The sequence below is a fragment of the Hemicordylus capensis genome, chromosome 2 (genome assembly GCF_027244095.1).
Source record: "Hemicordylus capensis ecotype Gifberg chromosome 2, rHemCap1.1.pri, whole genome shotgun sequence".
Lineage (NCBI taxonomy): Eukaryota > Metazoa > Chordata > Lepidosauria > Squamata > Cordylidae > Hemicordylus > Hemicordylus capensis.
Window position 1 is genome coordinate 354379752 of NC_069658.1, and position 26313 is coordinate 354406064.

Here is a 26313-nt window from a genome sequence, read left to right on the forward strand (position 1 = left end):
ACAAAGGAGCAAGAGTGCATTAGTGATTAGGCCCAATCACTGCAACTGATACAGAAAAAAATATCCCTTTCCCCCCGAAACACAAATGCATATCTTATTTCAGCGGGGATGTCCAGTTAAATGTATAAACTGAGTTGCCCAAAATGCCCCCCAGATGTAAACAGCAGATAGTGAATTATTGCCCTTTCTTGGTCTCCCGTGGCAACCCACGAGGTGAGGCCAGTCTGCAGCGCTCCCAAGAGAGTAAGTCTCAACATCCCCTGAGGCTTTTTGTGTCACTGGGCTCTGACTGTCTTCCTCAGTCCCCGTCCCGCTATTGCAGAGTGTGGATCTACAGAGGGGCAGTCTCAGCCACCTCTTGCCTGATGTGTTCCTTGGTTTGGTGAGAGGGTGTGGAAGGGTGAACGTTTCCTGATATGTCTGGGTCTGATACACTGGGTGAGTCTAGCTTGCCCAGTGTAGGGGAGGGTCTGCATTCCCATCCATCCTTGCAGCTGGGGGCTGACCCCTGCACCTTGGCAGCTGGTGTTAGTATTGGGGATTTGCCTGCCCCTTCCCTCTTGGGATCTGAGTCCTGGGGTGGGGTGGCGGTCCTGGGTTGAGGCCATGACAGGTATTGACTATTTATTTATTTTTTCTGTGATAAAGGAACATTGATATAAGTTTCTAACTTCTGTGATGTTAAATGAATCATCCCGAGTTGTAATAGGGATGGAGTTACTCTTCTCATACTAGTAAAGGCCTCCCAGCAACATCTCTGCCTAAGTTTCCTACCTTAATAGGGGTTCTTTCCCCCAAGGACTTCAGTGAACCCTTTTCTTAATATATTCATCTTGAGTAAAAGCACTAAAGTTTCATGAGCATTACTTAAAGATGGACATAAAAGGGGGGGGGGAATCAATTTGTGACTATCTAGTTTATTCCACTTATCTAACCGCCCATGAAGAAATCCAAACTATTTTGATGGCTGAAGTGGTTATACATTAAAACTCTCACAACAGGTCATAACAAACATTGGCACCGATGGAAGATAATATAAAATGTGTGTAATCAGAAAGTTCAGATAGTGTATTCTAGACTCCACACTATCTTGTGATTACCCACATGTATGCTCATCAGGTCTTATTATTCAGGTCTCTACAATTATACAGCAGTTCTGCAAGACAATGGCAACAAGAGAGTAGTTGTCGACTCCAACTTCTGTTCAGTTCATCTGAACATCATAGCATCTCACATAATAGAACTGATGAACTAACTAAACTGAGAAGACTTAAGACTGATAGGTCTTCCTAGTGGAAACCTAGACTTCAAAGCTAAAATATTTTACCAGTAGTTTCAGTGGTGTAAGGGAGATGCTGTAAGAAATAAAGCATAAAGAGACATTATAAATTTAGCCTTTGATTTAATAAACATGAGGTTTTAATGTTTATTGAATAAACATTAATAACCATTAGCCTTTTGGTATCATTACTGTACACTGGGGATAACAGCTACCTCTATTGTGTCTTGCTTGTTAGCTTCCTAGTGCATCTGGCTGAGAGTAGTGCATGGTAGACTTTAAGTGTGATCCAGCAAAACAATTATGTGCTTGGAAAAAATGCTGTATGGCTTATGTGATGAATGCATTTCAGCACAAAAAAGTAGCCATAGGTAAAAACTAGATCATAAGTGGCAGCTGTTTTAAAATTCTAAAGTCTGGAATTACTGCTGCTGATTGATGAATTATATGCTTGCTTGCCTGATACATTGGCTTGTATACATAACGTTGTGTTTCATGAGCAGAAGGCTCTCCATTTATGGAAGCAGAGTTTCACTCACAGAAGATGTCCTTCTGTAATTGCTGTCCTTCCACAAACAAGCATTTCTGTTCATTAAGCACAAGGTTAAAATCCAGCCCTATGAATGTCAAGGCCTTTATTATTAGCCACCTTTTCTACCTTTCCTGTTTCAGGATGTTTACATCTATTGGCTACTTTGGCTTGTCACTCAACACCCCCAATCTGCATGGAAATGCCTACCTCAATTGCTTCTTGTCAGCAGTAATTGAAGTTCCAGCCTATGTGATTGCGTGGCTTCTCCTCCGGACCTTACCTCGGCGTTATTCAATATCTGGCACACTCTTCTTGGGAGGAGGGGTTGTTCTGTTCATTCAACTGGTACCTCCAAGTATGCATATCCATTAGTGCTGTAGAAGTATTGACAATTGGTAGTGGGATATGAGGATTCCAGTAGAGCACTGGGTGTTGGAAAAGACATACTTGAGCTGAGCACCCCAAGAGTTATGTCCTGGATCATTCTGGTCCCATAACCTGTTACTCAGTTAAGCTGTGGACTCTGCTGTCGGCTTTCCCTGAGACCCATTTCGGAATTAATTCTAAGCTGTGATCTGCAAGCACATGTTGAGTAACACTAAACACCAGAATAATCCAGCTGTGTCAGCAGGAAAGCTTCTTAGTCCTCACAAAGTGGAAAGTACAAGCTACTTAATTAAAAAAAAAATTGGACCACGGCCTTGCCCTCTTGGTGTACTGAGTAGGGCTGTGCAGTTGGAATGACTGGAAGCCCAGTGTCAGAATTCCCTCTCCCCGCCACAGGGAGGCACTCACCACAGGTTGATTTCCCCAAGTAGTGAGTGTGTGAGCTTCTTTAACTCCCAACCCAGCACTTGTGTGCGGAAAACTGAGCAGGTGAGGAGAATGCTGGGAGATAACGGGGAGGGGGGGATGCTGGGAACCAGCATGGGGCAGCTGAGGAAAATGGGTGAGGGTGCCTGGAGGCATCCCAAAGCTTTCCCCATTTGAGAGGAATTACAGCCCCCAGGCACCCTCACACCTTTTTTTCCACCACCACGCACTCATTCTTAGCGTCCCCTGCCCTCCCCATGTTCACTCCCAGTCTTCCCCATGCCAGGGCTTGGTCAGGATTTAAAGAACACATGCACATCACCATACTAGGGGTATGCACGGTCCGGAGTCCCCCCCGGTCCGGCACGGGGGGGAACTGTTACTTTAAGCGGGGTGGTGGTGGTAGTACTTCTCCCCCCCCCCCACCGCTCTTCCCCCTCCGGCGCTGGTCCTTTGAAAAATCTTCTTGGGGCGGCAGAGTTCCTCCCTGCCGCCCCTGCCCCTGTCGTTGTTAAAGGGTTAAAGTGACTAGCGCTAGAGCGTTGACTGAAGAGTTAAAGTGACTAGCGCTAGTGGCGCGCATGAGCCCTGTGCGGCGCGCACGCTTATCTCTGATGCTGCCGCGCACTGCATGACGTATGCGGCGCACACGCGGCAGCGTCAGAGATGAGTGCGCGCACCGCGCAGGGCGCATGCGTGCCGCTAGCGCTAGTCACTTTAACCCTTCAGTCAACGCTCTAGCGCTAGTCACTTTAACCCTTTAACAACGACGGGGGCAGGGGCGGCAGGGAGGAACTCTGCCGCCCCAAGAAGATTTTTCAAAGGACCAGCGCCGGAGGGGGAAGAGCGGCGGGGGGGGGGGAGAAGTACTACCACCCCCTGCTTAAAGTAACAGTCCCCTCCCCATCTGAACCTCCGGACCGGTCCGGAGGGCTTTCCCATGGCGCTGGACCAAAACCATGCACACTACTACACCATACTACCTGGGGCAATTGCCCCATGATTGGCTGCCTCCCTGGAGATTGAATTCCATCAAGCTTCCGATCATTCAGACTTCACAGCCCTAGTACTCAGCCTCTTCCTTACTGCTGTCGGTGGTGGATGGAGACCGAATCCTTGGTAGTTCTGCCTGGATAATTTTTATTCCAGCTCTTTGAGAAACGTTCTGTAGTGACAGATTGGAAGCATGATGGAGACTTACTGTTTCTAGTTATCTATGTTAGCTGAGCACGGACTCAGAACTTTTGTGTAAATAAAGCGTTCTCAGGCATAGACTACCAAGAAGACACAAATCTTGATTTAATTTGATGCTCTTAACACTCTTACAATACTGTTACATAGCTCAGTGGTAGAGCATCTGCTTTGTATGCAGAAGGTCCCAGGTTCAATCCAAGTAGGGCTGGGAAAGACTCTTGCCTGAAGCCTTGGAGAGCTGCTGCCAGTCAGTGTAGACAATATTGAGTTAAGTGGACCAATTATCTGACTTGGTATAAGGCAGCTTCCTATATTCCGAGTGTGTAGAATGAGGGGGAAATATTTGGGATACAAGGAGGAATTGTGCGATAAGAGTCTTATTACTTTACTGCCTCTCCACAGACCTTCATGTCCTGTCTGTCATCCTGGTAATGTTGGGGAAATTTGGGATTACGTCTGCCTTTTCCATGCTCTACGTATATACTGCAGAGCTCTACCCAACTATAGTAAGAAACATGGCAGTTGGTGCGACCTCCATGTCGTCCCGGGTGGGCAGCATTATTGCTCCTTACTTCGTTTATCTCGGTAAGAAGTGTCTTGTACTTAAAAGGTGCTCAAGTAAAAGTATTTCCTGCTGCCAACGTTCTTTTACATTTCTAAATCTCTCAACAAACTTCCGTGGCACCTCTTAAGAAGCAGGCACTTGTGCATCCCTTGCCTATTGTCTATCCTGTAGTTACTCCCTGTGTTCCAGGAGTGCTCTGTAAGATTAGGAACATGTTGCTGATCCTCCGTGATATGTTTCCAATTTTATAGAGCACTTCCTGGACATAGGGAGTGCTCCAAACTTGAATGACTCCTGCCCAACAATGTAACAATGTTACTCCTGCCTTAACAATGTTAAGAGGGACTTGGGGAGTTGAACAAGGGCTCCCAGTGCATCCCCACAGCCCACATACTTCAGTTATCCAGCCAATTATTCTGAATAGATATTACCAGTGATGTAAACATCAATGAGTGGTGTTGAGGATATGGCCTACAAAGACCGCCATTCAAATTACCACTCACCCATGTAGGTCACTGACTGACTCTGGGCTAATCACTAGGCTGGTTCACACAACCATTAAAATCAGGGTAGAAGACATGGTCCCCAGATTTGCATGAACATCAGAACCCATGCTTCTCCTCCAGCTCAGGTTGCTCTCAGCAGGGCTACCCAGCTTTTTACCAAGGGGAGTGGAGAGGACAACCCTCCTACCCTAATCCACTGATCGTGAGAACCCTCACACTGCTTCTACCCAGGCTGTTGGCATGTGCCACACCCACACCTGCATGGCAACCATTAAAAGCTGCACCTTCAGTGGCTGCCATTCATGATGTACTTGCTTTTAAAGCACACTCCATGCTTCTGAAGCCGGAGCAGTTTCGGCAGGGCTGCATCCATATTCTGCTCCTTCGTGACCAATGCACAGGTAGTAGCTGGTGTCATGAAGCTTTTCCAGTCTGCTGGCAATATAAAGCATGTGAGGATGGCATCTGAGCCCTTGGAGGACCTTCCATGGAGGGGGCGGGGCTTGGAACTGATGAGTGCAGCACTGGAACCCTCGGAAGCCGTGATTGTTTGTTTACTGCAGGGATTCTCAACCTTGGGTCCCCAGATGTTATTGGACTTCAACTCCCATAATCCCCAACCAAAGGCCACTGTGGCTGGGGATTATGGGAATTGAAGTCCAATAACATCTGGGGACCCAAGGTTGAGAATCCCTGGTTTACTGGGTTTATAGACCCAGTTGCAGTAATGATTGTGTGCTGCTGATGGGATAGCAACTCCCCTGGGCTCCTACCCACCTCCAAACAGTAGTATAAATGGGCGTAGGCCATCTTTCAACCTGGCCTAACTTGCATGGTTGTGAGGATAAAATGGGATAAACTCATGCATGCTTCAAGCGCTTGATGAGCAGGATACAAATGTGATGATTTAATTATATCTCAAATGTAATGTAACTATATAATAACCTTTACTGCTTTATGTGCTTCACCAGGTGCCTATGACAGATTTCTGCCTTATATCCTCATGGGTAGCCTGACTGTGCTGATTGGGATTCTCACCCTCTTCCTGCCAGAAAGCTATGGGAACCCTCTGCCGGAGACACTTGAAGAGATGCTGCAAGTTAAAGGGTAAATCAGATTTCGGTGAAATATTCTCCCAGTTGGTATTATATCTTCAGAGCTATGAAGATGAAAGGACTTTGGGCCAGGAGGCAAAATGTCAAACTTACATGAATGTTACACTGGTGTCAGCAGGAAAAGGAAAACGTCTTTGTTTCTTTAAGCATCTTACATACAGAATGCCTGAACTTACACAAATGGGAAGACATATGCAAAAAAAAGATAGAGGTGGTTCATATGACTGGGTGGGCAGTGGGGAAGGCTGGTTGAACTCACCTTCCCCCCCCCTCACTTGTCCTTGCTGGGAGAGCAAACCACGCTCCCAGATGCTCTGCACTGCGTGGCACAGAGCTCTAGAGGCCAGGACAACACACCCCGGCTTCTGGCTGTCCATCAATGCACCACGCAAAAGGTGTGATGCATTGGGGGATTCCCCCAGGAAGTCTCTGTGTCCACTAAGGCTGAACGTAGCCCCAATGTGAACACACAATCCCGGAGCTCAGGTTAAGGGCTCATTCTAGCCCTTAACCCTGGCTAAGAGCCGGGTTTCAAAGCAGGGCTAAGTGGCGCTGCCCCTCCAGGATTGGGCCCGATCCTGGCAGTTCTCACGCGTAGCCTAATCCAGGCTGGGCTTCCCTAGCCTCGGTTAGGCTGCATGTGAGAACAGCCTCATAGTGTTTCGTTTTCTGAGTTATCTATCTATCTATAATACTCTTAAGGTTGCACATGGCAAGCCCTGCCCACACAGTGCTTTGCCAATTGTAGGTAACAGAGCAGAAGCACTGTGGTGATTGGACTGTGGGGATTCCATATGCAGAAAGGGAAGAGGAGCAGATAGCGGGTGAGCGAGCAGCAGGCAAGGAGGGCAATAAAGTCCTAGCACACAGATGTTCTGTGCAGGTTTAGCTAGTTTTATAATAAATGACAAGCTATCCTTGGAGAGATGTAACAGTCCTCATGCGTGCTTGACCCTTACTTATCCTGTCTTATTTTAGAGTCTTGGAATAAACTAGTTGAACAGATCCAGAGTGTGATGTAACAAAATAAGATTCATTTGTTTATACTCTAGGGCAGGGGTTCCCAACCTGTGGTACTCCAGATGTTGCTAACTACAATTCCCATCATCCCCAGCCACAGTTTATTAAGGCTGGGGATGATGAGAGTTCAGTGGAAGATTAATCATGCTGTCAGGCATAAAGACACACTTCAGATGTTACAAGATCCAATGTGATGTAGTGGTTTATAGTGTTGGACTAAGACTTGGCAGACCCAGGTTGAAATTCCCACCCATGAAAATCACTGGGTGACCCTTGGCCAATCATTTTCTCTCAACCAGAACTTCCTTAACAGTTGTGAGGATAAATTGGGGGAGACCATGTATACTGTCCTTAGTTCCTTGAAAGATGGGTGGGATAACAACATAAATAAAATTGACCACAAAACCCCTTAAACCTAAATAATCACTGCCGGTTTCAAATTTGCCAATTTTGGCCAAGATTACCAAGTGCATATGGTTATGACACCATTCCAGAATTTTTTGTGTGTGAAAGTGTATAGATCTAGATCTATACAGTCTAGTGTCACACTCATCTCTGAAACTGAAACTGCCTTGGTCACGGTGATGAGGTAGAAATGGTAGAAATAAACTAATTACCAGTTCAATCATTTTGGCTTTTTCTTTTCTTTTCATGGTTGGTATAAAATAATACCTCAAGTTCATAATATGAATTGCATATCTCCAAGTTGTAAAGAATATGAGTCTGCAGCTGGAAGCATCTCAACAGGGAGGAAAGAAGCTGGAGTTCCTGTTAGCTGGAGTTAAAATAGGACACAATACATGTTATTGGTTACAGCTTTATAGACATCAAGAGAAATGTAAGGCAAGGATCCAGGTCTAACAGCCTGGCTGCTATCAGAGTGGCAGCAATTCCCCAGCCTCCCTGCTTAGGGGAAGATGCAGGTAACCCCAGGCCACCAGCAGCTGGTACTGTTCCCATAGTGTTCACCTTTCCAGGGGCATGGCTGACCACTCAGCTGGTGAAGGTTGGTCCAGTAGTCCCGTAGCCTCCATTAGAGCAGCCCCACAGATGATGAAATTATACATGGAATTGATCCTGCACGCTTCTGATCCTGCCCAATGCCTGATCACCAGAAACCAAAAACCTATGTTATGGCAAAGGTTAAGCACACAACACTGAAAGTGGAATGTATAAGAAGCTGCTGTTGTGAGGAAGGCAGAAACCATGGCACCTCTGTGCCAGTCTGGGACTAGGTGCAATGCATTCCTAATCCCATTAACTAGTAGCTAACAATGTCTATAGCAAGGAAGCCTGATAGGCAGGTTGCAGACTTAAATAAAAACAAGAGGGAAAAGGGGATGTGGGTGGGAGGCCAAGTTGGCAAGTCAAGAATGTATAGCCCAGGAGCAGACCAAAGAGACAAAGTTCTCCCTCTAATCTTCTCCCATTGACTGGCAAGATGCACCAGTATCCACATACCTGGAAGAATATATGATGGATGCAAAATGTGCATTTTCTCCCGTTTGCATCCCTGCTGTGCCAAAAGGGGAGGCTTTCTGCTATACCAGGGCCTCAACTACTCTGGGTTGAAAATTAAAATGAGGTTTTCCTGAGTAAGGACGTAGCCTTAAGCTCTCTCCAACAGCACGTTTCAATCCTAAGTGATATTGGAGGAAGCTCTTGCAAACTGGATCCTATGTGTGCTTACTCAGAAATCCAACAGTGTTGAGAAGAACTTAATCCCTAATTAGTGCACTTAGAATTTCAGCCTGGATTATATTGGGGATGTGTGGACATAATAGGAAAGTTCCCTTGGATAATATAAAAACTAGTTAAGTCATTGTGCTTTCAGTATACTTAAGCTCCCTGTTTGCTTTCAGATTCAGAAACAGACAACACATCTATAAAATGAGGAGTTCAAAGCAGAATACATTGGACACCAAGAATTTGAGAACATCGTTGTGACTATATATCTTTGCCTTTTGATGAAGTGGACAACCAGGACTTGTTAAAAGCTTCATTCTGAAGAGAAATGAAAAGTCATTAATACTATAGGAGGGGTGGGGGTTGTCATCGTAATCCTTATAATTCCAGTCTGGTATACCAAATGTGTGGATTTTTGTGTGAAGTTACTGTCTGCATATGTAAGACTCTTAGTCAATAATAGTGTTTGTGCCTTGAGTTTCGCGGGGTGGGCAGGGGGATGCATTTCCAAGTCTTGAACACTCTCATTTCTCTTCGATTTAGGTATAATGTATTTTTCAAAAACAGCATAAATTTTGAGGAAAGTGAAAGTTCTGACTATAGAATCTTAGAGTCAGCAGTGAAGACCAACCAAATCTTTTTGAGATCCCAATTTCAGAAGGTCCTAAGAAGAGTTGGATGGATTAATTATCTAGACATTTCTGTGGGGTTTTTTGTAGGATGTGAAATGAATAGAGCTTTCACCAGTAAAGCACTTTGAGAACTGGGCCCCAACTTACTCATTTTGAAAAATACAACCTAAAAATCTTTAGAAGAAATAAAACTTTAAAGACATTGGGCCACATTTTCCACAGCGCTAGAAGGAGGGAAGAACTCTGAGTGGTTGGAGCATGGCTGCATTAAAACAACCCAGAATGTGGGGAGGAGGAAACTGTTCTTGTTTCTCTCCCCTCCAACCAAAAACCCTTTTCGTGGCCAGGAATATGTCCCTGAGAAATGTGGAATCCTCAGGGACATATTCCTTGAAGCAAAAAGGGCTTGTGGTGGAGGGGAGAGAAGTGAAAACCACTTCCCCTTCTGCCTACAATGAGTGTAGAAAAGGCTTCAACACAATGACTCTATGAGTGTGCAAGCCTTCTCCGCCACAACCATAGCACTGCACATGTGCGCCACTTTGTCCTAATAAAATGCAAATATAAACTTTAAAAGAGATTTTTTAAGCATGAAGCATTCTCTTTTTGAATTTCTTGACTTCTTAGGAGTAGTCTTCATATGTTTGACAATATTTCCTTTCATCCACTGGTCCAGATGATGGCTCTAAAACTCCACACCTTCAATTCATTTATCTAGTAGTACTGAGCAAAATGTCCGCCAGTTATCATTTGAGCTTCTTTCTCTTCCTTCATCCCCACTTCATCAAATTCTGTTTTCTTGTAGGATAGATGCAAAAGCTCTTCATTGGATCCAAACTTACCATAGAGATGAGACCTGGGACCAGAACTATTCCAAAACAAACTCTACATAATACTGTCTTACAACCAAAAAAACCAAACCTCCTTAGGGAATTGGATTAACTTCTTTAAAATATAGTTTAAAGTAAAATGCTGTTTTTAGGGAACACTCTAACAAGTATTAAAAGAACAAAAGAATGTATTGCCTGCAACATATTCTGTAGCTTTGTCACGGCTTTCTTATGAACATGATGAGCTTCTGAACAAATTCTCTGCTGAGAAGAAAATATTGGTAGGCTAGTTATTTTTGAAGTTAGGCATTTGGACTTAATTGGCATTTATGGAATTAAAGCATTCATACATGTGGCAAATTAAAACCCACTTAACAGCTAAATTCTCTCTTTTGCCAACCCAAGACATATATATTGCATAATCCCATAGTTTGATAGTTCAAAGTGGGGAGTTCAATGACAACTGTCTGCTGTTGACTGTGCATGGAAGTGCAGACTGAGTTATATGCTACCAGCAATGGCTTGGGAAGACAGGAGAGCTACTTCCCCATTGCAGCCATTTCCACACCCATTGATGGTAATGTACTAATTGGGCTCACATTTAAAAAATATATATACATATATAATGCAAAATACAGCCTGCTTGAACCAATAATGGTCAGTGACTAAGATGGGCACCCTTCCTTATCAGTTTCTGAAGCCCAATGTTATCAGTGCACCAAAACTACATGGGCCATCCCAACTGTGTTTATAATATGGTAAATACAGAATAATTTCTTTCAGGACCACAATCCTTAACTGTAATTGTGTGAGAGTTTGAAATTTGGCAGCTGTTTGCCATACTAATCCTATACCAAGATGTAACTGTTTATTACATCTTGTTCAAGGTTCTCTTTAGAATACAATACCTGATTATTTAAATGTTTAAGAATTTTTGTTATGCCAGAAGAAATCGTTCATAGCCTAACATGTAGCACGACTATTTAAGTACTTAAGTTGCTTGTAATTTTGCCAGTATCTGAGCCAGAGACTATAGCTTTTGTTTTTACAGGTCAGTATTTGGGAATGGTGCCTCTTACTTCTGTGCCTACAGCAGGTCATTTATTCTGTCCTGCTCGCTTTGTGGCAAGGAGGAGTCTCCAGTTTTGTCCCAGAGAAAATGGATGAGTTAGACTGCAATCCTACACACCCTTTCTTGGGAGTAAGGCCCACTGAACACAGTGGGACTTCCTTCTGAGTAAACATACATGGGGTTGCTCTCTACATGGAGTGTGCTAGCCACCATTTCTGAATGCTGTCTTTCTGTCCTGGAGCTTTTAAACATCAGCCCTGGTCTCTCAGGAGTTGCTGGTTCTAATTGTTTTCTCGGCAAACTTAATATCTATAAAGGATAACGTTTACATAATTTTTTGTTGTTTGGCACTATGTACCATGGCATATCTTTTTTGTAGATATTTTATTCAAAAATATTGGATTCTAATTTTGTTTTACATGGTTGTAAATGTTACTATTTCTAAAACTTACATTTATATAATGTGGTATTTTTGTGGAGGGCTTAGTTACTAGGCCTGTGCAAGTTGGGAGAAGACGTTGGAAATCCCGGCCCTCACCCCGAGGAGGCAGCAGAACGCAGGGCATTTGCCGTGGTAATGCAGTGATGGTGGTGGTAGTGGCTCTTTTAATACCCAGTACTGGTGCAGCGGCAGCTGAAAGGCTAAAGAAAATCTCGGAGGCAGGCAGGCAGGGAGTGATGCAAGGCAACCTGGGAAAGCATGTAAGACAGCTGGGAGGAAGCATGGAATGGCTGGGTATTGTGGTTCTGCTCAGAGCTTCTCCCACCACCATACTGCCAAGCCTTCTGCTGCCTCCTGGTGGTGAGGGCTGGGATTTCCAACATCCTCTCATGACTTCACCAACTTGCATAGGCCTATTACTTACCAGGGTAGGGTTTTTTTTAACAGTTAAGTTCATTTTTAATTATATAATTTCCAGTTCAGATCCTTAGGAATTGCTATATATTTTATTTTATTTTTAAAGCCTTTCTGATTCTTCAACTAGTAAAACACAAAGCTGCACTTTTTAGACTTTTAGTTTGAAGGGATCAGTTCTGTAAAGACTTTCCCGATATTACTTGAAGTACTGCAAGTTCTTGGGATATTTTAGCCTTTTCAAAACATATGTAGCTGCTAAATGTTGGTGTTTATCTATATTGCTAGAGGCTGTGGGTTTGAGGTTCTGCTTGTTTCATGTAACAAAACTGTCTCTAATTTGATTAGACTAGCTGAATACCTATGTATTGGGCTGAAGAAATCCACCATAGTACTTCTGTGTACATCATGTGTGCTACAGAAGCTGATATAGCGACTGGAATGGATTTTGACACATTGTCTTTACAGTATTAATCCTAGAATGGCTTACTTGCTTTTTGGTGAGAGTTTGCAAGGAAAATGTACATCCTTTGCCAATTGATTCTTCTCAGGGATTAGTCAAGTGGTGTTTGTGATAGTCCAAAGATTGTAAATGAAAGAAGACTCATGATGGAGAGAATTCTGTTTGCACCTTTATGTGTTGTTTTATTTTATGCTGTAAAGACTTCAGATGATGCTGTCAAAAATTAGATTTGCTACTTGGAGTGGGTGGGGTTTGTTTTCTGCTGAACAACTTGTGACTCACCAAATGTAAGCCTGCCTGCCAGCCATGTATAGTGGCCTATCAGCAGCTTGACTGAACTTTTTGATGGCACAGACCAGGAAGGCATCAAGTACCTAGTAGGCTGCAATACATGGCTAGTGGGCTGCTGTACTACATAGGTGCATTGGGCTCACCAGGTCACAAGGAGTGCAGGCCTGTTTTCCTGCAACTAGAAAGGTTCTCAGCTGCCTGGTTCTCTAGCAAACGACGCTCTCCTGAGGTACTGAGGGAGGCAGTCATCACATTTGGGATAGCACTTCTTCTTAGCTACAGGCTACAGTATAGGCCCTATACAGCATATTTAAAAAAGCGTCTACTGGCTTCTTCCCACTGATTTGTCACCCTTTCCATAGATTTTCAGCTGCTATCCAACAGACAGAATTTCCCGTGTTGTATTTGAATAATGTATTGTTTTTGTTAAGAGTTGCAACTGACTTGTTGGACTTTTTGTATGTATCACCATGTAGCAGTTGCTTCTCTACTTTCTTTATTGATAATAAAAGAAACTGCACTGACAAATTTTCTTTTTGTGTGTGTTCTAGAACTATGAATATTTATTTATTGCTCTTCAACAGAAGTTTTCAAAGCAATTCACATAGAAAAATAATAATAAAGACTCCCTCTGTAAAGGTCAGCCACTGAGAGGATGCTGTGTTGGGGTTAGATAGGGCTAGTTACTCTTCTGCTAAATATAAGAGAATCTCCACTTTAAAAGGTGTCTCTTTGCTCAGTTAGCTAGGATCAATGAATTGGCATCTTTTCTAACAAGTGGCTTAGGATAGGAAAACTCTAATAAATCTTGGTCTCCCAAGGTGTTGGAGAAGGCCATTGTTCACATCTGGCATCTCCTCTTGGCTGTAGACAGAAGCCCTATTCACATGTTATGTTCAACATGTGTACAGAGATTCCAGAGATTCATATTATCCTCCCCCCACTTTCCTGAAGATTAGCCCCACTGTTCTGTTCTTGAACTTCAAACTCAATAAAGACTACAAAGACTAGACCTGTGCACATCCAGAAAACTTGGATTCAGATCCAACCAATCCAACTCTGACAATGTCAAATTCCCGCAGTGTTGCATATCTGATTGGATTCAGAATTTGAATCCGAATTCCAATTCCAATTTGGATTCTACCCCACCATCCCCCTGCAATCAATGGGGATTTAATTTTTTATTTTTTTTAACCAAAAATCAGGATGGTCCTAGGGATTTGATATTAAGCACACAGGCAGGACTAGGTGACAGGAGGCAATGTATGCAATTTGAAGCAGATTGGGTGATCTTGTGACTTTTCATGAATTTGTATAATTTCTGAAATGGCTTAGCATAGAGCTCAGAAATTGAGCACAGAGGTAGTCCTTGATGGCAGGACTCTGGGATTCTTTCCCCAAGGAAATCAGTCAAACTGTTAAAAGATTCTTTGAAATAATTTGGGAAACTTTCAAGGGGAAAAAATGCGAAAAATGTATGCATAAAACACCACCCTGCTTCTCAGTGCAACCAACATTTTAGGAAAGGCTGGCCAGCCAGGAGTTCTGGAACTGTGCATAGCAAAGTACCCTGTGTTGGAGACCTTTAGAGCTGGCCAGCAGAGCCCAGAAAGTGTTGGTGGAGATAAGTAGTGGTGTTGGTGGTTGGTTGGAGCTTGGCTTCGTGCAGGTGGGCAGCTGGCAGAGACTCAGAGGTGCTTTGTCTTGGCACCAGGCTGCAGGCAGGTGGCATGGCACCCTGTGTTGGTGCTCACTCAGATTTGATCAGTGAAGCACAGGCAGGTGGAGAGCAATAGCGGTAGGGGTGTTGGTGGTGGACTCCAGTCAAGGAAAACATAGGCTCTGATATGGCAGGAATAGACTTGGGGCCACCTTGCTGGCATGTGAAGTGACCCTTTGAGTGTGTGCAGAGATTAGGAAGGCAGGGCGAGAAGTACTTACAAGGACAAAAGCAGTTGTCAAGGTGGCCCAGCGAATGGGCGGGATTCTGCTGGGCAAACAAAGTGAATCCAGGCAACTACAAAATAAAGGAAAGTAAAGGCAGTGTTGGTGGAATGCCAACTCAGGAGCTCTGGCACAGCTTGGGGTCTCCCTGCTGGCGTGCGAGGAGGCCCAGGGACTGTGCACAGACTGTGAAGGCAGGTGAGCAGAACTTAAGACAAACAAGTCAGCAAAAGGGTGGGGTTCTACTGGGCAAGCAAACAGTGAAGCCAAGCAACTACAAAATAAAGGAAAGCAAAGGTGGTGTTGAATCTTCAAACTTTTGCATTTTTCTCAAGCTCCCACACACATAAAATAACCCCCATGAAAAATACATGGAAGAACATGGTTTTATCCACTTTATTGAACCCTGGGTGATGATCGCGCCAAAATGTGTTGCGGGAGCCATTTTGCAAAATCTGACATAAATTTTGATATTTCAGAATTACCGATCCAATTTCGGGGGGGGGGGGTGAGATTAGGATTTTACCAATTTTTACTGATTTTGTGCAGTTTCAGATAAAATCCGAATTTTCGAATCCAAATTTGCACAGGCCTAACAAAGACCCATTTCCACTTAGTTTTGAGATGGAGATAGCCTTGGTTGCCCTAGTAGATTAACTGCACTGGAAACTGGACATTTGATACTATGGAGACACCATTTTATGGTGGTTGCTAAAAGCTAGATTACTGGAAGTAGTGCCACTGGGGGATCTGCTTGATGTCTTGACTTTGGCCTACAATGTCCCATTGGATTTCATCTTTGGCCGCATGTTGTTTAAGGTCTACATGAAATCATGGGGAGATAATCTGAAGATTTGGAGTCAGAATTACTGGAGGATTCCTGTTAGCTATATTTGGAATTGGAACTAGCACATTAGAGATAGTAGCCAGACTTCAGAGATATTCACACAACCCATATGTATTTAGATTGTGTCCAACAACCACACACCCCAAAAGGGTCCCTCCATGTGTATAGCTTCTCCACACCTCCCAGAACTCTGGCCAATTAGGGTTCCAGCTAGAATTGAGAAGTCTGATGGGCATACCGTTGTATGTGTGTAGGGCCCTTTTCTCAAGCATTCCATGGTGATCAGGAGGCTGAGGCACCATCACAGATATAGGGTTTGCCTCTTCAGATGAATGCTTCTGTAACCGTGAGTTTCAGTTACAGAAAAATTTTCTTCACCTCTCATAACACTAAAACCAGGGATCATCCCATGAAAATGATTGCCAAGAAATTTAGGACTGACAAAAGGAAGTACCTTTTCACACAACATATAATCAACCTATGGAATTATCTGCCAAAAGATGTGGTGACAGGCAGTTGTTCCCTTTAAGGCATGTGCACTTGCACATGTTTTTTAAAAATAATGCTCAGTTAATTTTAGATCCTGCTCAGGTTGAATCAGAAAGGCCCCACTCTGAATGCATGTGCACACACACTGCCTTGATACTGCTTCCCAGAAAAAAACTCATTCTGCACACATGAAAAAACATGGAGAAAACACTGGTGACAGCCAACAGCCTGCATGGCTTTAAGAAGGGCTTAGAACAATTCGTGTAGGACAAAGTCTATCAATGGCTACTAGTCTGAGTGCTACAGGCCACCTCCAGCCTAAGAGACAAGATGTCCCTGAACAAAATATTCAGGGGAGCAACAGCTAGGAGGTGTGCACACGATCTAGGATGGTCTGACCTACTGTGAACCAAACTGACCTTCAGGAGAGGAGAGGTAGTTCAGTCTATGATCGAACCGGAATGTGCCTGGTCCATTCAACATGGTCTGGCAGACTGAGGGGCTGTGCTTGTAAAGGGGAGTCCAGTAAGGATTCCCTTTTACAATCAAAGGAGAATCCTGCCTTTAAAAGGCTTCTAAGGGTGGCAAGAGGGCACCTTTAAAAGTAAATCCTTCCCTGCCAGTGAAAATCTAATCTACTTTGTTGGACAGCAAGCAGCATCATTTATTGTGTGTGTGTGTGTGTGTGTGTATGTACACACAATAAAAATCAGTGAAGTCAACACTGCTGTTTACAGTAAAGCTCTATTCAGATATTCTTTGGGAAAAGCTGTACTCGCATACAGCTGTCAAAAGTGGGGGCCAAAAGTCCTACCCCACCCCTCACTCCATCACAGGCACCACTCATAAGAACAACCCCGCTGGATCAGGCCCAAGGCCCATCTAGTCCAGCATCCTGTTTCACACAGTGTCCCACCAGATGCCTCTGGGAAGCCCACAGCAAGAGCTAAGGGCATGCCCAATCCTGCTGTTGCTAATTGTGTGCCGGGACCAATTTTTATGGTTCGGTTCAAATGTGAAGCGAACAGCCAGTCCACAAACTGGTTTGAGCGAACGGACCAGCTTCCGGTCCAGTTGATCGAATCAGCTCAAGATGGCCCAAGAGGCTATGCTTGTAAAGGGGCATCTGGTGAGGATTCCCCTTTACAGGCAAGGGAATCTTGTCTTTAAAAGGCTTCTAAGGGTGGCTGGGGTGGGTAGTTGGCAGCGAGAGGCTCCTTCAAAAGTAGGTGCTTATCAATCTGGCAGCAGCAGTAGCTCCTGGAAACCCCAGCAGTACAGTTCCAGCCTCTGTGCATTATAGATTAAGTTCATTTTGCAGGACTGTGGAATTTACCCTAATTGGATAAAGCTAACTAATGTCTAGAGCAATCTACAAACACTAAGGAGCCTTTCACATGGAAAGTATGCTTTATTTGTGGTTCCTGCAGCACTCTCATCATGTACAGTCACTACATCTCATTATGGCTTCAAAGTATGGGAGAACTAAAAGAATAAAAACAGTAGTGCTCAGAAAACAAAAAAGGCAAAATCAAGATGACCATTTCCCCCAATTGGTCAAATTAACATGATTTGTAGTTCCCAAAGAAAACAGTAGAGGACATGCTCACATAACTGAGTCAGAGTTATTTCAGGATTGTTGTTTTTCGGTCAACAATCCCAGTTTTGATAGCTGCAACCATTCTTTGAAAGATCTGACCTAGCTACAGTTGTCCATATTCTGGTCATCTCTAGGTCAGACTCTTATAGTGCACTCTACACAGGGCAGCTGTGGAAGAGCTCAAAAATTTCCATTTGTGTATAATGCTGTTGCCTGACAAATGGCCAAGGCTGCTGGTTTTACCCCAACTTTATTTGATTTGCTTTTGTTCCTGGGCCCAATCCAAGATGCTGACTCTTACTTTAAAGCCCCAAATGGCTTGGGACTTGGGTATCTGAGGACCAACTTCACTTGTACATGCCTTCCCATGCTCTCCATTCTACATCTTTCTACATCCTGCTCTTTACCTTTTGGAGGTGACTACAAGGAGCAGGGCTTTGTCAGTGGTGGCCTCAATGTTGTGGAATCATCTCCCTGTGAAGATCTGCCTGGCCCTGCTTTACTTCTTTCGTTTCCATTAGGAATGTACACGAATTTCAATTTGAACACCAATTCACAGCACATCCCCCAACTTTTAAAAGGCAGGAGAGCAGGTTCCTCCAACACTCGCTGCCACTTCCTGTTTTGGTGACATTCACCCCCAGCTGCCCTCACACGATGGCAGCACACATATGGCCTCTTCACGTGCACAGCTGCCACTTGCATGGTCAGCAGCCATTTGGCAGAGCTTCCCCCAGCTATTATAGTGTGCCAGTGCTGCTTCCCCCAGCTGCCCTTGCATGCCAGTGGCATGCACATGGCCACCAGCCATGCATGGAGGCCATGTGCATGCCACTGTTGTGCAAGGGCAGCTGGGGGAAGAGCCGTTGGTGTGCAATATAACTGGGAGCAGCAGCAACAAAACAGGACATGGGGTACAGTGGAGGGGCAGGTATGGACCTGTTCTCCCTTTTAAAGGTGCGGAGCATGTGTTGCAAATCACCGTTTATGCACATCCCCAGTCTCCATGTTAAGACTTGACTTTTTTGTAAGACATTTGTGATTAGGCGCTCTTGTTAGTACTCAAATTGATGTTGGTTTTGTATGTGCCGGGGTGGGTTTAAAAAATGTTTTATCTCACTGCTGTTATGCCTCTATTTTACTTTGTATATCTAATAGCTTTTTTGTTTTTATTGCAAGTTGCTTTAGGGCTCACATAAAAAACAGAGTATACACTTTTTAAAGATAAATAAATACACAAACAAGGAATTATCTGGGGCTTCAAGCCCTTGCTGAAGCATCAGAATACATCTCTCATACGACATCTGCCTCGACTACATCCAGAGACTGCTGTATTTCTATATGGAACTGTGTGTTAAACTCACCAAAGACCTTGGTATTGTTTTATAGAATATATCTCTGGGGGGAAAGAAATTTCAGGAACCTCCTGAAATTGTTATGAAGTATAAATTCTCACTTTGCCCTGTTACACCCCTTGAATATCAAAGTAAATCAATAGTGAATGTATGGATTGTTAATGCAGAGTAGCTGATAGTGTAACCAGGCCCCAAGGCTAGTACCCCAGCCACAGTGGTGTTGCACTTCACTCCTCCTAACCACCTTCTCAACTGTTGCCTCTTTCAATGTCTAAAACAGAGGTTATGGCCAAGACCTGTGCATAGGACACGTGTGTCCCTTCAAAGGTCATTGTAACACGGATTTTCTGAGCAAATAGAAACATAGAAGCTGTTTCTATCACACACATTCCACAGCACAGCAGTTTTTCTCCTGCTAACTATGGCAGTGTCTTTACGATAGCTAATAGAAAAGCCATGATTCTGTCAGTTGATTGGCATGGGCATTTGTCAGACCTGCAGGCCACCCTAAATTATTTAAGGATGATTAAAGGATGACACAACGATTTGTGTTTAGCTGAAAAATATGTTCTGCGATTTCTCACAAGCATAAAATTACGCTTTTTAGATTACGCTTTTCACTCAGTGCTCAGTCCTCCATTCTGTGGCTTGCAGCCTCATACTCTGCATTTTATTTGGAATTAAGTCCCACTGAACTCTATGGGACTTACTTCCCAGTAATTGTGCATAGCATTGCAATGATGTTGCAATGAGATCAGTGATGAGTTCATCTTCACATGATGTTGAGATCAGTGATCAGTCTCTTGGGAGGGCAGGTTTCCTTCTTTTGACTATTTGTGTTTTCTTTCTAGCGAAACAGGCTGGAAGGGGGCTATGAAAATCGTCAGCAGTAACAATGCATTGGGCAGGGGGGAGGCTCCTCCCCTCTGAGGAGAGCTGTGTCCATCTGCAGCTATTCCACCTGCCTGTAGCAGAGGGAGAGGTCAGACAACCAGGTCCTCTCCATCAGTTTGCCCAAGATTAATTACTACAAATATTTATATACTGCTCTTCAACAAAATTCTCAGAGCAGTTTCTATTATATTAATTCTCCTGGGTGTGCCTTGGAATGTGCGTCCCAGAGCCCAGCTGACTGGCTGGGTGGCGGGCACGCCTGATTGGCTGAGGCGCACCCAGGAGGATTGGTTGCCGCGGCAGCAGCCCGGCCATGGAGTCCAGAGGTGGCGGGCCTGGCCCGGCGGAGGCAAGGCCCGGGAGGGGGGAAGAAGGGGGGCAGAAGTGGCAGTGGGGAGGAGAGGTGGCCGGGCCCGGAAGCAGTGACTGGGGCAGAAGGCAGGGGAGAGGTAACCGCTGGCCCCAAAGCTGCTCTGTGCAGGGTCGGCTAGTACATAGATAAATAAGTAATACATAAATAAGATGGTCCCCTTGTCCACAAAGGGCTCACAATCTAAAAAGAAACAAGGCAGACACCAGCAACAGCGACTGGAGGGATGCTGTGCTGGGGTTGGACAGGGCCTGTCATCTGCTTTATTCCCTCTAAAAACTGTATCTATCTGCAGCCATTCCATCTTCAGCATGGAAAATTGCTCACACTGGGCACAAGGGGCATGTGTCCCACATGTTTAGCTGAATGCCCTGGACCTCTTGCCTGTCTGCCCGCCCATTCCCCACACCCTTCACTGCCGACCTTGTTCAGATGAAACAGAGGCCATGACAATGGGGCATATGCTGGGCTGAAATTAAAAATCCCAGACCAGCAGGTATGCCTCATCACCACCTCGGTGGTCAAGTTTCCATTATTTTCCTCCATGCACTTGTAATGGAAAGTGAGAGGGTCAGAGTAGAACACCTCCCCATTTCCATTTGTGAGTGAGGAGAAGTGGTTGCAGTGGAGGCTGGCTCTATTGGCATGTGTGATACATGCCAATATCACACCCGCTCTGTGGGTAAACCCACAGCACTACTTGGTTTAGCAGCAGCAGCCGCCCAGGAAAAGGAGATGGGTAGCTCTCCCTCACCCTTCCACTTTTCATCTCCATGTGGTTCATTTGGTGTGTACAGCCCTTGGCATCATGCCCAGCAGCAACAAAGCTGCTGGGCTTAAAGGAGGAGATGGTGCCAGTGGCTCACGGAAAGGAGGTAGGTAACCTGCCGCCAGCAAAGTACTGCTATCCTCAAACTCTGTTTTAAAACATTACAAGGTAGAAAACTGCATGATGGGTTGCAAAAGAAAGATTGAGGGATAAGATACTAATGAACATGGGGGGTGGGGGGCAGGATCGCAAACTGACAAAGTTGCAACAAGAAGTCATTGCAAAGGGGAGGGAAAACGGAAAATAAAGCATGTAGGTAGGGGCCCAGTCCTTATAGGATCCTAACAACACTGGTGGAGATAGCTCAGATTTTTTTTTCCCATCTCACTCTTCCTCCAAGGAGCCCAGAGCGGTGTACTACATACTTAAGTTTCTCCTCACAACAACCCTGTGAAGCAGGTTAGGCTGAGAGAGAAGTGACTGGCCCAGAGTCACCCAGCTAGTCTCATGGCTGAGTGGGGATTTGAACCCGGGTCTCCCCGGTCCTAGTCCAGCACTCTAACCACTACACCACACTGGTTCTCATCATTTTCTCAACACTTGGTGTCCAGAATGTTGGCATTCTGAATAAGAGAACAGTAATGCATCATACTTTTACTGTTATCCTTGTGTGTGTTTTTTAATGTGGTTAGTGGCTGACATGCTGCTCAGCCTTACAGAGGTGCAGCAAGAGGTTTGTCCTTGCAAGAAGCAACTAAACTAACAGCATGCAAGCAAGGCTTGCTTAGCAGCACTGGACAGGTGGAGGAGGAAGCAGTTTTTGCTTCTGTCCCCTCCCTGCAAAAGTCCTTTTTGTCTCTGGGAATATGTCCAGGAGGATGGTGCAGCCTCCCCTCTGCTGGGAAGCAAGCCTTGTCTGCTGCTAGATTAGGTGCTTCTTGCAAAGATGATGCACTTACTCCCCCCTTGTAAGTCTGCACAGTGCACAGCGGGTATTTTGTTGTTATTATTTCACATTATTGTTGTTAGATAATTTGAAAATGGCTAATATACACACCCAATTATTATTGGAGGGGGGTAATACCTGGTTCTCATTATCAAAAATGAGCAGGGGATTGTGGGCCTGGGCCGTGGATCTTATAAGTGCCCAGCAACACCCCTGATCTGCAAGCAATCAGCCACCTCCATCAGAGATGCTGATGGAAGTTTGAATGTATGTATTACTTTTTAAACTGATATTGTAACAAATTTCAGGAACTCCACTGAAAAGTGGGATAAAAATCTAATACATTTATCTAATAAACAAAATTAATAAAAATTTTAAAACCAAAATTGCACCCACCCCCAAGGCCTGGGAAAATAGTTGGAGGAAAGTTACAACTAGGGAACAAACTTTTTAGAATAGTTCTGGTCATGCAGATAAAGCAGGAGAAATATGGTGATATTTCTGCAAATAAGATTAGGGGTTTGTTGGGGGTGGTGTACATATAGAGAGTGGGGTTCATATGACCCCTTTATTCTGTCTTCTAAAGGCATGTGAAGACATTTTTGTTTCAGAAGGTTTAACTATCTATTTATTTTAAGTAAGGGAGTTTGATTTTTATCACCCAAAAAGGCCTAGTACAAGGGGAAAGTTTAATCATCATTCCTTCCCCATACCAATGGGGTACCTGCAATCAATTTCACAGATCCCCTCCCTCCTGCCTGCATTTCCCATTTTAAAAATGCTGGGACAGCAATCATAGGTGCCCTGGTAGACAATAAACCCATAAGCTCAATTTTAAAGATCTCTGTGCATGAAGGGAATGTTACCTGGGAGACCCCAGTTACCACAAACCAGACAGACAAGGATGATTGAAGGAAGCAATAGTCACCATTTATTGAACCAAAACCAGCGCTGGTGGCTCTTTCCTGTGCCTCGTGGCCTACCAGGAAAGACGCGCCAAATACCCAGTGCCTTGGGGTTTTATACCTTGGCATTGTTACACAGCTGGGCGTCCCCCATTCAGCCCGAGGGACCAATTAATTCATTACATTTACACATGTGTTTGCCTTGAGGCTGGACTTTGCCCTAAGTTTCGGTTCTTCAGCAGACAGATAAGCAAATTAAGAGAAGATTCTTTCACATTCTAAGAAGCAGGGCAGTTTGGAATAAGCCGATCATTCGATGCCTATGCTAATGAAGTTTGCAACACCCAAGTACCCTCTTCCCCCACCCTGTCTGTCCTTGGCAGATAAGTAACTCAGCAAGGAATTTTCCATTCCACACTTGCAAACTCTATTAACCATTTCTTGACCAGTGCAAACCTGAGTTCTGTCTCACTCTTTTCGCAAAGACACTTTCCCATTCCATGAGAACAAAGTAATTACAAAGCAGCTTTCAGAAAAAGGCATTTCCCCCTCATTCCACATTTCCCCCCTTAGAAGCCATTTTATGGCTTCTCTTCCTGAGGTACATAGCCATTATATGGGGAGCAGTTTCTTTTCTTACTATCGCTGAGATAGTGGATTGCAAAGCACTGGTTATACATAGTATTATTCAGGGCAACAGTAGCAGTATTAACACAACAATAGGAAAGATCATAAACGCAGATTTCAACCAGTTTAGATCCAGTGAGCCAATTCCATAAGTCCCAGTCTGTCACACTGCCGATCCTCTGAAGGCTCCCCTTCCTTTCACTTGACCACTGCTTTGGTCTGTAACAGAAAGACATCCCTCTCGAGAGAGACAGTTCAAGGCAATCCTGCTTATGCTAGAAATAAAAGACAGATGCATGTTTTACCAATTTCCCTCCCCTGGGTAGGGACAACATGCTGAAACTGAGTTCCTGAGTAGCCCAATACAATAATTAAACCTGAGGCTATTTTCAATTTGATCTTTTGGCATTTTCTTTCCAATTTATGTTTTTGTTTTCCTGCTTGCCCTCTTTTCTCCCCCCGAAGTCCAAAACAGAAGATAATGTCCTCATTTACTTCACCTGATGAGCAATCCTGAGCAGGAGGCAAAAACAATGAAAATCAAAAAGAGAAAATAATAATGTTCACATCCATACCCCCTTGTGGGTTTGTTGACTGTAAAGGCATTAAAATCCGACAGGTCAAACAGTCTTGTCTCTCGAGAGGCCACAACATAAGCTCCAGTGCTCGAATATCCAGCTGTTTCTCCAAAAAGTCCAGAGCGGTGTACTGCATAAGTCTGCTCTTTCACAACAACCCTTCGAAGCAGGCCAGGCCATTTAAATAGCTGGCCCAGTGTCACCCAGCAGTGTGGTCGAATGAGGATTCAGACTCAGGTCTCCCTGGTCCTAGTCCACCACTCTAACCACTACGTTGGCTGCCTACATACTTACAGACTTCTGTCAGGGCAATCAATCTCCATCCAGTGTATCTGACTTCATGATTCGTCAGTGACATCTGGCCTTTGGGATTTTAACTGCCCCCATCTAAGCCACGTGTAGGTAGTGTTCCAGCTCTCCATCTTCAGCCTCATCACTAGCAAGCTTGGTAGGGCAACAATATCCTCAGAAAAACCTATAAAAGAAACAGTCCTTGCCCCCCAAGAAAAATACTATACCTATTGAAACAGGATCAAAACCCCTTACGTGAGGTCCAGTGTCTCATGAAACAAACAGGCTTCCTAGTTAAAAGATATCATTAAGAAAAATGTCCATAGTCTCGCCGAGGAGTGAAGCCTGTGATAAACACAGTCATTATCCAATCTCTAGTCAGGAGCTGTGAAAACAGGGTACGGATTGTACGACAACACACAAACTTGATTCCTATTAAACTGGGAGGTTTTCCAGATAACATGCAAACCAGTCTTGTGGAACTCCCTTCCACTTGCAGGAGTGGCAAAACAAAATTCCTTTCACCAAATCTCATGTCTGGGATCTGGAATTTCAAGATCCAGTTGCTGTGAAGGCAAAGCAGGGCTGGCGGTGGGACGAATTTATAAATTTTGAAGCCTCAGACCCATTGATAATAGTTTACAGCAAAATCAATTAGCAGAAACATTTCATACATATTACAAAAATATAAAACAATAACTGCATTTGACTATCTGACTTAAAATCTCTTTTCCTTCTTACCCACAATGACAAGTTGCTGTTCAGAGATCTTCCTTTTCACTCAATATTGGGAGTGAGGAGACTACACTCCAGTCATAATTTAGCATTTGCATGTTGGAAACACTTTTCCATGTACAGTCTATACAAAAACAACTGAAACAGAGTTAGAGGAATCTAAGAGCCCCCTCTTTTTAGTCAAGCAATTTCATTACAGCCATAGGCCATACAGAAAATGTAAAGAAAATTAAAAGTATACATTAATACAGAACTTTTCTCCAAGCTCCCTTTAGCTCAAGAAAGTATTACAAGTTTGTAATAAGGAAATCACCATAAGCCAATACTACAGTATAAAATCACATTTGGCAAAAACAATTGCATCTGAATGACAAGGACACACACAATCAGACATTTGGGAGAATGGAGTGGACAGAACTCGCCCTTTCTTCAGCATATATATACAACCTAGCCTCTATATAGCAAATTACCAAAACACTCTCACATATATGACAAAAAAAACACCCATCAGCAAAACAAATAGGCAGAAAGGCAGAATACCCTCTGCATTTTATCAAAACGTGGAATTTCACACAAAGCCTAATAGAAACAGAACTGAACAGAAATAAAGTTCTCAGGAACAGAATCTTCACAGAAGCATCTCTGGACACCCATAGAAACATACACACATATACACACCCACAGCTCCCCTGAAATTAGCATCAGTCACAGTTAACATTTAAACAAACATTTTTGATGGAAAACAGGGAAGTTCACATTTTAAATATCATTTTAAAAACACAACAAAATAAACAGCTACATATTTCAAACTGCATTTAAACAAAATAAACTGTGATATAACATTTAAGTCTGTTTAGGGCTTAACCCATGAGCAAGTTAACCAGTCAAGCGGAACAAAGAAACCCCAAGAAAACACAGTCACTAGCAAACTGGTCTATAAATCAACATTCTTTTCATTCCGTTGAAAACTTCCCTTTTGTCAACACCCCGGGTTGGTGTGAGCAGATGCAGGGACTTGGTGAACTGTCCCTGCCCTGGGAAATCAGTAAGTCAATTTGGATATACTCAATTAGGCCTGCCTCTACTACCTGAGCCCCAAGGAGCATAAC

The 26313-nt window shown here is 44.0% G+C and overlaps 1 protein-coding gene and 1 long non-coding RNA gene across 2 annotated transcripts in view; one reads left to right on the top strand and one right to left on the bottom strand.

Moving 5' to 3' along the window:
- The window catches only part of SLC22A4 (solute carrier family 22 member 4), a 79487-nt gene extending 66105 nt beyond the window's left edge, over positions 1-13382 (top strand). Inside the window, exons 7-10 of the mRNA XM_053301217.1 lie at positions 1952-2166; positions 4221-4403; positions 5861-5996; positions 8887-13382. Coding sequence (XP_053157192.1) covers positions 1952-2166; positions 4221-4403; positions 5861-5996; positions 8887-8971 — 619 coding nt within the window. The 3' untranslated portion in view covers positions 8972-13382. The remainder of the gene's footprint in view (positions 1-1951; positions 2167-4220; positions 4404-5860; positions 5997-8886) is intronic.
- LOC128347103 (uncharacterized) lies at positions 7650-8990 on the bottom strand. The gene is made up of 2 exons (XR_008317393.1): positions 7994-8990; positions 7650-7799 (listed from the first exon to the last, which is right to left on the bottom strand). It is a non-coding gene; the product is annotated as an uncharacterized LOC128347103 (long non-coding RNA).
- Positions 13383-26313: the final 12931 nt, after the last annotated feature.